The sequence below is a fragment of the Pogona vitticeps genome, chromosome 4, assembly GCF_051106095.1.
Source record: "Pogona vitticeps strain Pit_001003342236 chromosome 4, PviZW2.1, whole genome shotgun sequence".
Taxonomy (NCBI): Eukaryota; Metazoa; Chordata; class Lepidosauria; order Squamata; family Agamidae; genus Pogona; species Pogona vitticeps.
In genome coordinates, this window is record NC_135786.1 from 166685937 (window position 1) to 166699513 (window position 13577).

General features: G+C 40.3%; 1 protein-coding gene across 13 annotated transcripts in view; it reads left to right on the top strand.

Moving 5' to 3' along the window:
• The window catches only part of LOC110072917 (uncharacterized), a 303684-nt gene that overhangs the window by 153461 nt on the left and 136646 nt on the right, over positions 1–13577 (top strand). For 10 of the 13 annotated variants that reach the window (XR_013545240.1, XR_013545242.1, XR_013545231.1 and 7 more), the window contains one exon: positions 12773–12882. Coding sequence is in view for 3 of the 13 variants with exons in the window: in XM_072998685.2 (XP_072854786.2) it covers positions 9023–9991 (969 nt within the window). In the remaining 10 variants the exon portion in view is untranslated. Of the gene's footprint in view, positions 1–5334; positions 11571–12772; positions 12883–13577 lie in introns of those variants that run through there. The other 3 variants (XM_072998685.2, XM_072998683.2, XM_072998684.2) reach the window with 1 other exon arrangement.

Below are 13577 nucleotides of genomic sequence, written 5' to 3' on the forward strand. Positions count from 1 at the left end.
TCTGCCCTCCTTCTTCTCCTTCTTCAGTTTTATTGTCTTCAACATGTGGTAGAGGACAAGTCTGAACAGGAAAGCTTTACTATCTACGAGAATTCTCCATGTGAACAGTTCATGTGGAAAGCTTCCATGGATAATGGAGGCTGCCTTGTTCTGAAGTGGCCATTGGTTCTGCTTCTAGCCAGACCACCCTCCATTTCAGCCCTTGCCAAACCATTGATCTGGCTGTATGCACATCTGGACTGGGCAGAGGAGGGGCTGAGAAGTATGGCTGAAAGAATAAAATATAAAAATAACATCATTTTGCTGCCATATGGTCCCCAGTCAAGAGCACTTACAGGAGGAGGAGGAAGAAAAGAACAATGATAGCAGCAGGAGGAGATTGTTTCCAATGCCCACCAGCTGCTTTGATGTGTTTTGAGCAGTAGCTGTTGCAATTGGATCTTCAATGCCAAGACATTGTGGGAGGGTGACCTTCCACAATGACTTGGGACTGGAGATATGGCTGCTCCTCCAAATAGGTCCAGGCAGTCATGCAAGTCAAAGCAGTTGGCTTCAGCAGTCACTTTTGCAGCTAGTATTATTGTCCTCTTCTTTTCCCTCTCACCACCTATAAGAGTTCTTTTGTGGCATCACTTATCTATGCTGAATATGTATGTATCATATTTGCTATCTACACAGAATATATAATGTCAGCAACCACACATATAAATAGTATGAGATTTCTTAATATGTTTAAATTCTAATTTGAACCCTGTAGCAAAAGGCTGATACTATTTTTGGCTTTAAAATAATGCAAACATTTAAAGGAGCTGTAAATGGGAACACATGGAGAGAGAAGGATTAGACAAGTAATGGCTTGTCTTAATTTAAATTTTAATTAGCACTCATTTATTAATTATGATGTTGATATTCATATTCAATGAACTATAGAAAATAAAAGGTGAATTTCAGAAATTTTGGGGATGGATGGTGGGCTGTGCTCCTTTTTTTTGTTCTCCTTTGAAGTACATGATTAGCACCTCAACATTATTAAGCAAGGTTCCCTCTGAGGTGTGCGCAACCTTGCTCCCCTCCACGCAGGGCTTATTGTCCTCCGTGCACCTGGAACAATCTTTTTCAGCCCCTTTGGTTCTGGTCACGATGGAACCCTACATAGGGGTGGCAGCGTTGCACACGTGAGGGGCAGAGTCCCACCCAGCAGGGCTGAAAATTAGAGGGAACGTTTTTATCAGGGCATGCAAAACTGTCACTTTTTCCCCCTGGTTGAGAGAGAAACCACTATTTGACAAAATACTATTTTGGCAAGAAATTAGCATTCACGAGCAAAGCAGAAACTAATAAATATACCAAGTTGTGAACTTTAATGTTAAGATGAAGCGCAGCGTCATCCAGACAGACTGACTATCATGTCGGATTATGTCTTGCTGAAGTATCTGTAGATCTCACTCATTGATTACTTGGGCTTCAGTTTGTTGCTCTTCATAAAGCTCCATTACTGGCCTCTAGTACTTATTCATTCTCTTCCTGCCACTTCTAAATTAGAAGGAAAAAAGAATTTTAGCTGGAGACTCTAGATTCTTAACAATTTCATTCTGATTTTTAGGTACTGTGAGGATCAAAATATCATAGACCAGAGATGTAGCCCAGCAGCACCAGTGTCTGGAATCAACCAGCCAGCTATGAGTAGAGCCACCACAGCATAATTGTTCTAATTCACATCCTAGATAGATGCTGCAAAAGAACAACTTAGTTGATGGTAGTACAAGATGAATACATGTTAATACCTGTATAATACAGTATAGTAATAGAGTTCATTCTAGGTTTACTTGTCCTTACTTGTGTCACCCAGTACTAATCCCATGTAACAATAGCAATCTGTTTCTTGGTGGCTCCCACTTTTGGTGCTCCAGATGCTGTTGGGCTATGCCTGTCAGCATCTGCAGCCAGTATCATTAATGGCAAAAAACCCTCAAATACTATATTGATTGGGAATTATTGGAAATGTTGCCAAACACATCTTGGGACCCAAAACTGTTAGTTTTGTTGGAGATGCAACTGTTGGAATAAGCCAAATACATACTTGGAAGTCAAACTGTAAGAAAATATATGCTAGGGAAACCATTGATGTGGGGTGCAATGATGGAAGCCCATGTGAGCAAAGAGGCACAAGGCAGATGTTGAGTTTAGAAGAGATTATATTGAAAACTCTAAGAATACGTAATCTGGTCATATACCTTCTAATCTCCAGCACTGGAGGGTTCAACTGCAGAGCCATCTCATGTGGTGTTTTCTCAAGATTAAAAAGTAGGCATAAAATTGGCTCAAAGCAGAGATGGAAGAGGGGTATATAACCCCTTTAGTTGAATTCACCATGTAAACATTTCTGTGCTTCCTGCTGGATTGAAAATCACATTTTCCCATATTGTTTCTATGCTTTCCACCAGTTGAAAGGATTTTTTTTTGGTGTATATGGAACAAATAACAAATGTGCATAAACATCATTCTTGTCCTGAGACTGGAATTTTTTGTAAAATTCTGCAGGTCATAGCATTCCACTTCATTCAGAAAGCTTCCTTTGATGTTGTTTTGAAAATGGTCTGAAAATATAATACACGTATTCATTGCACCACATTTCAGGAGTGAAAAGTATTTATTCTCCTTCTCTTTTATTAAATATCTGATTGCCTTGGACTTCTGTAGAATCTCCTGCTGATTAGAGGGTCAAGATATGTCCCAGCACTCCTATCTTTCTTGTGAGGGTTTCTTTCTAGGCCCTTGTAGTACAGAGAAACTGGCAATTAGGGCCTTCTGCATCAGCAGTTCCTTCTTCTGGGCATTAGACTTGATGTTATACATCTTGGCATTCAAAGATTTAGAGCATGGCCTTTGACCCCACTGCCAGAATAGTGGCTCCAGTCCAGCCCAGCTGCGAAGGATGTAAAGGCAGAGTATTGAGAAAATGGCAGCCCGGGATCTTCTGTATCACAGAAGGCTCTGGTTATACTAGGTTTTATATTTACATTACAAATGAGAAGCAGAACAACGTGGACAGAGTCACTTGTTTAAAATGTGGATATGTACATCAGAGGTTTAAAACAGAGAGAGGTATATCAAGAAAAGGGGAATTCTATATGGTATGTGTTTTATATCTGTGCCCAATTATGCGGTCAACTCAATTATGCGGTCAACCAAACTCAGCCCAGATGCTGGTATGTATTTATCAGATGCTAACCCTTCACTGAAGTCCATGAATTTGACCTACCTCTCCATCTCTTTTGTGTATGGGGGTGGGGGAGAAAGAGAAGATTGCGTGTATGGATAAGTTAATTCTTTTGGACTAAAGAACAAAGTCTTTGGGGCTTCAGAGTAATTGGAAATAGGAGTTGACATGTCAAAAAAGCACTCACTTCAATTAACAACAGGGGTGTTTCAGCATTAACGCTGAATGACTTAGGGAGAAAGATAACCAGGCTTGACATGCTAAGTAAGTATTTAATGCAGCTGTGTGCCAAAGCTGAGAATTTCCAAAGATTAATTAGTGGCTCAATTTTTGGAAAAAAATATTACAAAACCAAAACTCCTCACTTTAAAACTAATACTAAATTTCTAACTTTAAAAACTGGGATGTGCAAAAAACGTCTCATATTAAACCTTCCAATTTTCCCCCTACAGTGTTTTTTTCATAGTAGGAAAAAAATTAAGCAGCAAAAGACAGAACAGGTATGCAATATCTTTTGACTGACAGCACTATGAGTACCCTGTGTGGAAGCATTCACAGGCTGAATTCCTGTTGCCTAATTTATGCCCGCAGAAGGATTATGCTGTCAATAGCAGGGGACAATTATATGTAATAAAGAACATCCAACTCTGTCCCATGGCTTTTTTGACTCCCGTGTAACCCCTTGTAGTGCAGAGGAACTGGGAAGCAGAAGAAGGAAGTCTTAAATGACCAAAAAAATAAAATAACAGTTACTTGTTGGGAATGTAATCTGAAGGTGGCATTTTTGGTAATTAAATATTTCTTTCTACCTATCTGTGGCTCCTGAAGCTTTTTCCTTGTGGCCTTTGTGATTCATAATAATGGAGGATTACACGAGAGTCTGAAGAGCCATGGGACATGAGTGGAATTTTTTTATTGCCAAAAATCACCGCCTGTGGCTGATGCCATTGCCATTTCACAGACATAGTTGTGCCAAGAGGATGTCAGTAAAAAACTACTATCTGCTACCAGATCATTTGAGAAGAAAAATAGGAATGGGGGGGAGTCCTTCCAGAGGGAAGGCTTCTGGTGCTGCTGATCAATATGTATATACCTATTCAGATATTTTTCCTCCCAGTAAAAAAGGAAGAAGTGGTGGGAAGACTCTTACGCTTGGTTATGATGATGAGGCCACCTAGAAGTCCTGTAAAAAAAATAGTGACTGAAGCAGTGAGATTGCAAATAAAAACCTTGTCTGTGATCACCCCAGATGACATCTGTGCCACCATTATATAGATATTAAACAATACCATCAATTCAAGCTGCCAGTTTGCTGTGAGCACAGTTTCTCAACCCTTTCTTTTATGTTTAGCTAGCTACAGTTAAATAGGGTAGCAGAAATGCTTGTAACTGTTTCAGGTGCAATGATATGCAGTGACACCTACACAGGTTGTCCCAACGTAATTGCTGAACTGCATATAACCTAGCTATTTACATAAAACCACGAATTGCTAGACTGTTACAATACCAACCTTGTCTGTAGCTTCCCACTCTTGCAAAGTGTGCAGGATGGAAATTTCGCAACCACAGTGGGAGTAAATTTAGGGTTGAGCTTTCAGTACTGCTGCCTAATTTAGGGTCTCATTTCCACTGTAAATATGCTGTCTAAATTGCTTGCTTGAACATGTGTCCACTTATTTTCTTAGCCCATGTTTCCTTTTCTAGCACGTTTAATACTGAAGCTAGTAATTCACCACTTCCCAGCCTCTTAGCTTTGGACAGAGGCCACAGTGTTGCATTGGAGGTCTTCTGACTTTACCAGAGTAATACTGTAATGTATTTCAGACTTTTCCAATAGCCTTTACTTGCTCAGAGAACAAGAGTGCAATCTTGTAGGAAAAGAAACAATATTCTTTTCAAAGACATACTGTTTTTATGTCAGAATAATTCTATACAGCTGCTACAGACTTTCTATTTGTTGATGACCATTACCATCTATGGTACAGAATTCTGTGGTCTCTGTGGAAATGTTTTCGGTGCCCTGATGCCAGTGGTGTCTACTTGGGAATGCCTGAAATTATCATGATTTTCTTTTTAACATTCAACTTTGGGGACTGATGGTTTTCCTTTTACAGGCTGAAAACAATCTGTTCAGTTTGAAGTTCAGAATGGAAGCAAACCTCTGCCTATCCACTCACCAAATGCTAGGTATTTACCTATATACACTGTTTCCCTGAAATTAAGACCTAAGCTGAAAATAAGCCCTAGTATGATTTTTCAGGATGCTCATAATATAAGCCCTACCACCAAAATAAGCCCCAGTTAAGTGAATCCCTGCCCTCCACCATTGTGCAGCAACCAGAAGAAGATGACATGGCTGCAAAATAAAACATCCCCTGAAAATAAGGCCTAATGTGTTTTTTGGAGCAAAAATAAATATAAGACCCTGTCTTATTTTTGGGGAAGCTACTGAAGGCTGCTTTTCTGTGGATATCAGGCATTATGAATATACTTCCCCTCAGTACACAGTTGGAGAACACAAACAGGAGAATGCTTCTCCAGTCATGCTTTGTGTGTGAGCTTTCTCTTGGCTGCAAGTTGCCTGCTGTGTTAACAGACTGCTGAACCCAGGTCTGATCTGATGGTCTTGTCTTGCACTCTTACAGTGCACATTATTACATTATTTAGCATATGCTTTGAACTAGAATGACTCAGTCTTTGATTGCTCTAGGGAAAGTTGATTGCAGGGCAGGAAGAAACCTCTGCCTGTTGTAAGCCGCCTAGAGTGGTCTTAATTGACTAGATGGGCGGGATATTAAATAAATAAATAAATAAATAAATAAATAAATAAATAAATAAATAAATAAATAAATAAATAAATAAATAAACAAATAAATAAATAAATAATAATAATAATAATAATAATAATAATAATAATAATAATAATAATAATAATAATAATAATAATAATAATAATAATAATAATAATAATAATAATAATAATAATAATAATAATTATTATTATTATTATTATTATTATTATTATTATTATTATTATTATTATTATTAAAAAAAAGAACTAGGGAGCTTCTGACTGTCAGGACTTGGAGAAAGTAGATCAATGGCTTGACTCAGCATAAGGCAAGGATTGGAACTTTCAGTTGATATTTGGTTGTGTCTGGAGGGGCAGCTCTTGAGAGTCCCCTGGACTGCAAGGAGAAGAAACCTATCAATTCTAAAGGAAATCAACCCTGAGTGCTCACTGGAAGGACAGATCCTGAAGTTGAGGCTCCAATACTTTGGCCATCTCATGAGAAGAGAGGACTCCCTGGAAAATGTTGGGAAAGTGTGAAGGCAAGAGGAGAAGGGGACGACAGAGGATGAGATGGTTGGACAGTGTCACCAAAAGCAACCAACATGAATCTGACCCAACTCCAGGAGGCAGTGGAAGACAGGAGGGCCTGGCGTGCTCTGGTCCATGGGGTCACGAAGAGTTGGACACGACTAAACGAACATACCTAGGAGGGGCAGCAAAAGCCGTACACGAGATATTTTTATGCCTGTGCCTCTTCACCCCCATGTTTTGTCCAAAAAAATTGGCTTATTTATTCAAAGAAATCCAAATGTAATATTTCTTGTTACACTGTATTCAAAACTTGGGCAAGAAGAATAATTTTGCATTTCTTCATCATTGCCTGTGAGGATGAGACAGTGAGAATGTGTGGTTCTAGAACTTGGGAGCAATCCTCATATGCTTTCATTGTGAAATATTTACTATGGTAAAGTAAGTTAAAGCAAAGCAAAGTGTGCTGCTTATATACAACCCCATAGTGGTTCAAGCACTCTCTGGGCAGTTTACAAGTTAATTATGCAGGCTACACATTGCCCCCCCCCCCAAGCGAGCTGGGTACTCATTTTACTGACCTTGGAAGGATGGAAGGCTGAGTCAACCTTGAGCCAGCTCCCTGGGATTGAACCACAGGTCGTGAGCACAGTTTTGGCTGCAGTACAGCGGTTTAACCACTGTGCCACACGGCTCTTCAGTTACACAGTAGGCCCATTTGAACCAATGGAACGTATGGAGGAGCTGACTAATTAAATCTCTACTGATTCAATAGGCCTACTCTAGTGTGATTTACTGTTCTAAGGAAAAGGATTTGGGCTAATAAATCATTGGTAGCTATCTATTAAACATATCATCTGTGAAGCAGCCATGAGATTATTTTATGCAATTGAACTTACGTTTCTTGTAATGAATCAAACTGCTGTGTTCTGTATGGGGTGTTCTTGATTTTAATCTACTTTTTTCTAGATTTACACATTAAATATATGGTTGTTCCTTTGTTTTATTGCAGTGTGCTTCTCTGATCAGAGATTGGATTATCGTTATTTGAAACTACAGTAGAAGGGAAGTTCTTACTTGTTTTGTATATAATAAAGTTGCACTTTGTAAGATCCAGCAGCTGGAGGCCTATGTTTCTAATCTCTGCACTACTAGAGAGCAGGCTGGCCAGGTGGGGCTTGTCAGCCTTGGAAATTAACTTCGAGGCAAAATCTGGAGCCGGAGTCCCGGAGGCAGTTTGTGCCGTTCTGGCAATTCCTGCGACATCACTGGAACCAGTTGTATTGGCTCTTGCCTTTCCATTGGACTATTTCAACGATGTGGAGAGGGGGGATTTGCTGCTTGGGTAACAGCCTATCCTCCATATCATTGTATCCAGGCCTCGTGCTCTGGAGAGGACACTCCAGCTTTGCATACAGCGTTGAAATAACACAGGAAGTAGCAGTTACTGGTTATAAGCCTTTGTTCGATTGGCGTAGAGCATGATGCCAGGGGCTACTTCCGATAGTGGGAGAGGTCATTGCACTTCACTTGGTAGCTACCACCCGCCTTAAGCTGGGCAGTCCCCAGCCAGTAAACTGCTACATTACCACGGTCTGTTAACCTCACGGGGTGCGTGGGGTTTAGGGTGAAAGCCGACAAGCAGATCGATAACTCTGCACCATGCAACAATCATAAGAAAACTTCTGACCTAAGGTTGAGCACCTGGAATGTTCAGACAATGACCCCTGGCTTTTCTGATGACCTGCAGGAAATAGTCAATGTGTGCAAGACAGCTGTAATCAACATGGAACTGAGTAGACTGCAGATGGACATTGTTGCACTGCAAGAGACAAGATTGCCAGACATGGGATCTGTCAAAGAAAAAAAATTCTCATTCTTCTGGCAGGGAAAACCATTGAATGAGACCAAGGAATATGGTGTTGGCTTTGCGGTCAGAAATACCCTGCTGAGATCCATTGTTCCACCTACTGTGGAGAGTGAAAGAATCCTGTCTCTGCAGCTCCACTCATCAGTGGGACCGGTCACCCTCATTAGTGTATATGCACCAACACTGTCGTCCACAACAGAAGTCAAAGACAAATTCTACGATGATCTGGCAGCTACTATCAAACAAATCTCCAGGAGACAGCCACTGTTCATTCTCAGAGACGCTAGAGTTGGTGCTGATCACAATTCTTGGCCTACTTGTCTAGGCCATTTTGGCTTTGGGAAGATGAAGGAAAATGGCCAACACTTGCTGGAGTTTTGCTGTTATTATGGTCTTTATGTCGGCAATATGCTCTTTAATATGAAGCTTCAACACAGTTTCGTGGAGACATCCAAGATCGAAGCATTGGCAATGACCCAATTTGATCCTCACTAGACACGCTAGACTTCCTAGTATTACAATCACACACAGTTATAAGGGTGCTGACTGCAATACTGATAACTCACTGGTGTGTAGTAGAGTAAAACTGCGACCAAAGAGAGTGTATCACATGAAAAAGGAAGGAAGACCACTTATTGACATCAGCAAGATTCACGATCAAAGAAAATTGGAGAAATTTGCCCATATGCTTGAGGAAAACCTTCCAGGCCTAGTTGAAGCAAATACACTTGAACGATGGGTACATTTCAAGAATACTGTTTATAACACCGCCTTGTCCACATTTGGCAAGAAGACAAAAAAGATGGCCGACTGGTTCGAAGTCCATTCAGAAGAGTTGATGCCAGCCATCGAGGACAAGAGGAGAGCTCTAGCAGCATACAAGGTCTGTCCTAGTGAGTACAACTTGCAGGCTCTTCGAGCTGCTCGTAACCAAGTCCAACAGGCTGCCAGGAGATGTTCCAGTGATTACTGGCTTCAGCTCTGCTCTCAGATACAGATAGCAGCAGACACAAGTAACATCAAGGGAATGTATGATGGTATCAAGCAGGCTTTAGGTCCAATACAGAAAAAATCTGCTCCCTTGAAGTCTGCTGCAGGTGTGATCATCCAGGACCGAGCACAGCAGATAGAACGCTGGGTGCAGCACTACTCTGAGCTATATTTCAGAGAGAATGTAGTAACCGAAGAGGCATTAAACAACATTGAGTGCCTGCCTGTCTTGGAAGAGTTGGACAGCGAACCACCTTTAGCAGAAATAAAAGTGGCCTTGGATTCCCTCACCTCAGGCAAGGCACCTGGGAAGGATAACATCCCTGCTGATGTGGTGAAATGCTGTAAAGAGATCATCAAGCTGTATGAAATTTTTTGTCTTTGCTGGAGGGAAGGTGGAGTACCACAGGACATGAAGGATACAAACATTGTCACATTGTATAAAAACAAAGGAGACAGGGGCGATTGCAGTAACTACTGTGGCGTCTCTCTTCTCAGTGTTGTAGGGAAGCTGCTTGCTCCTGTTGTGCTGAAGAGACTCCAGGTGCTTGCAGACAGAGTCTATCCAGAATCACAGTGTGGATTTTGAGCTAATAGATCAACCACTGACATGGTATTTTCCCTCAGACAGTTGCAGGAGAAAAGTAGGGAACAATGACAGCCACTCTTCGTGGCCTTCATAGATCTTGCAAAGGCTTTTGATTTGGTTATCAGGGATGACCTTTTAAAAATACTTCCCAAGACTGGATGTCCACCTCGACTCCTTAACATCATCAAGTCCTTTCATGAGGAAATTAAGGGCACTGTAGTTTTTGATGGCTCAACATCAGATCCCTTTGACATCCGATGTGGAGTGAAACAGGGCTGTGTCCTCGCACCAACCCTTTTTGGGATTTTTATTGCTGTCATGCTGAAACACGCTTTTGGAGCTGCAACAGAAGGTGTCTATCTCCAGACTACATCAGATGGAAAGCTCTTTAATTTCTCTAGACTGAGAGTGAAGACCAAAGTCCAATTGAAATGCATATGGGACTTCCTCTTCACTGATGATGCAGGTGTTATTACCCACTCTGCTGAAGACCTCCAACAACTCATGAATTGTTTTAGCAAGGCCTGCCAAGACTTTGGATTGATAATCAGCCTGAAGAAAACACAAGTCATGGGCCAGGGTGTGGACTCACCTCTCTCTATTATCATCTACATACTAGAATTGGAAGTTGTTCATGACTCTCTCTCTCTAGATGTCGAGCTGGATAAATACATTGGCAAGCAGCTACCATGTTATCCAGTCTCACAAAGAAAGTATGGCTTAATAAGAAGCTGATGGCATATACCAAGATCTAGGTCTATAGAGCCTGTGTCCTGAGCACACTCCTGTACTGCAGTGAGTCCTGGATCCTTTGTGCACGGCAGGAGAGGAAGCTGAACACCTTCCATATACGTTGTCTCCAATGCATTTTTTGTATCACGTGGCAGGACAAAGTTCCAAATAGAGTAGTCCTAGAATGAGCTGGAATTGTTAGCATGAATACATTACTGAAACAGTGATGTCTACATTGGCTTGGGTATGTTGATGTTGTGAGAATGGCTGATGGTCGGATTCCAAAAGATCTCCTGTATGGAGAATTAGTGCAGGGAAATCACCCCAGAGGGAGACCATAGCTGCGATACAAGGATATCTGCAAGTGGGATCTGAAGGCCTTAGGAGTGGACCTCAACAGATGGGAAACCTTGACATCTGAGCGTTCAGCCTGGAGGCAGGTGGTGCAGCATGGCCTCTCCCATTTTGAAGAGACCCTTGTCCAGCAGGCAAAGAGGCAATTCTGAAAGCAGCAAAATCAGGGAGCTGGACAGGGGACAGACTGTATTTGTCTTCAGTGTGGGAGGGATTGTCACTCTTGAATTGGCCTCCTCAGCCACACTAGATAGTGTTCCAAGTCCTTTATTCAGAGCACGTTACCATAGTCTCTTGCGACTGAAGGATGCCTAAACTAAATCTTTGTAAGATTTAATTTAGGGATACAAATAAGATTCTCCAAATCCTTAGCTAGACATTGATGTCATGTGAAGGGATCTAAGAACATTAGGTAGTTAATGGAGCCATACAGAAATGTGTGGTGGACACTTTTAAAGTAAGACATGTAAGCTTGCCACTACTGCTTATTGGATTGAAGAAATAAATATACTTGAATATTTGTGAAAACTTTTATTTGTATGATTTCATGTAGCACTAAAGGAGGCCTTAAATACAGGATAAAAATCAATCAAACAAATAAAGAAACAAACAATAGAAAGACAGACAATGAATTGGGCTGTTGCATAATACTGTATCTACTGCTGCACGCTTACGCAGCAATAATTCAACATCTCTCTAAAAGCAGACAATACTAAAGCTGATCCCATCCTCCTTTTTAGTTTCAACCAATATTTAAGGGGATGTATATATAGCCTGCTTCCAGCTGGAGAATAGAAGTCTTGATTCCTTTAGGAAGGCCTAAGATAGCTCGTAAATATTTGTTCAGCAGAAGAGAGCATTTTCTATATTTTTAGTCTAGAAGGTATACAGCTCTGTGAAAATAGTAGTGAATGAAAGGTTCATAGGCTCTTGAAGTAGTTTAGTAATAATTATGTTCTAACAAGTTGGTTCCAAGTTACAGCAACTGTTTCCAAAGCTTTCTGAATATAAAATACTATATATATACTTACCATTCTCTCCTTCTGATGCTGCTCTAGGTCTCTGCAACTTGTCCAAGTCTACACTGGCTGGCTCTTCTCCTGGAAGGCACAGTGGGGAATCAAATTCCCAACTCAATGAGCTATTCAGTTCTGTATGTTAAAATACATATATAAACAACACGCAGAGATTGAAATGCCAGCCCAGATTCTTATTCCTGCTTGACTCGAAGTGACTTAAAGTATAGATTCTTGAAAAGCCAAAATACACTATAATGATTCATATGTGTATGGACAATATAACATGACAAACTAAAGGTATCAATCATGTAAATTTTGGATCATCTTTTAAATTATGCACCTCCCAATCTATGATGCTCGTTTGAACCGTACGTCATGTGAGTTCCAATATACTGAAACACCAAAAGTGTCAAAAACTTTGATGTTTCAATATATTGGAACTCATATGACTTACGATTCAAAGAAGCATCATAGATCAGGAGGCCCATCGTTTATTCAGTCTCTCTCTCTCTCTCTCTCTCCTCTCTGTATATATATATATATTTATATATATATATAAATTTATATATAAATTTTTATATATAAAAATTTTATACAGTATATAAATTTTAATCAGTTTTTTCTATGAACGTAGTATGACTCAATATATTGCCAATATATACTTTCTCTTTCCTAGGCATGACTCATTTGTCAGCACAATATATGTTTGAGAGAGTCGGCAATTAAAGGACTGCAGGATTGTGAGCGGAAGTGAAGTTTCTTCCTGTTTCAGGAGAGATACCTGAGGTAAGTGAGCTACGGGTTCTTAAATCTTACCACAAGCCTTCCGTTAGAAGACCTACATTTAAAAATAGAAGGGATAGAAACTAGAAGGGATAGAAACCATTGTGATATTGTAGATACACCCTTTAATTAAAACTTCTCTTTTCCTGTTTAGTAATCTTGAAAGTTTCACTGAGTCCTAATTGATTGGCAGATCTTCTTGCCCGATGAAACTTTAAATTAAACCTCAAGTAACCATAGAAAATGATTTTCCTACACATCTAGAGGACACAGGCATAGAAAAAGGCAAGGTCCACTCTAACCTGCACATTTGCCTAGATATGGAATGGGTGCTGTACTTTGGAAAAAGGATATAATGTAAATCTAATAAATGAATATATTCCCTCCAATCAGTACCTCTTTGTCAATCAAGTTGTTTATGGTGCACTTCACTGTTGCCATAAAAGAATTTGCTATATTGTACATTCCCTTTTTTAAAATCTCTGCTTCAGCAACATTTTTTCTTATAGCTGAATATTAGACATACTTCCCATTTCCCCCTCAAACCTCTCTGGGTTTAGCCATTCTTATTTACACAGTCCTGGTGGAGGACAGTCCCTGCTTTGATTCTACGACTCTTAAGGGTAGTATTTCTGGAATTTATAAAGATTTATAAATTATGTAGTGAATGGAAGGGACAGACATCTGCTGCAAGAGGA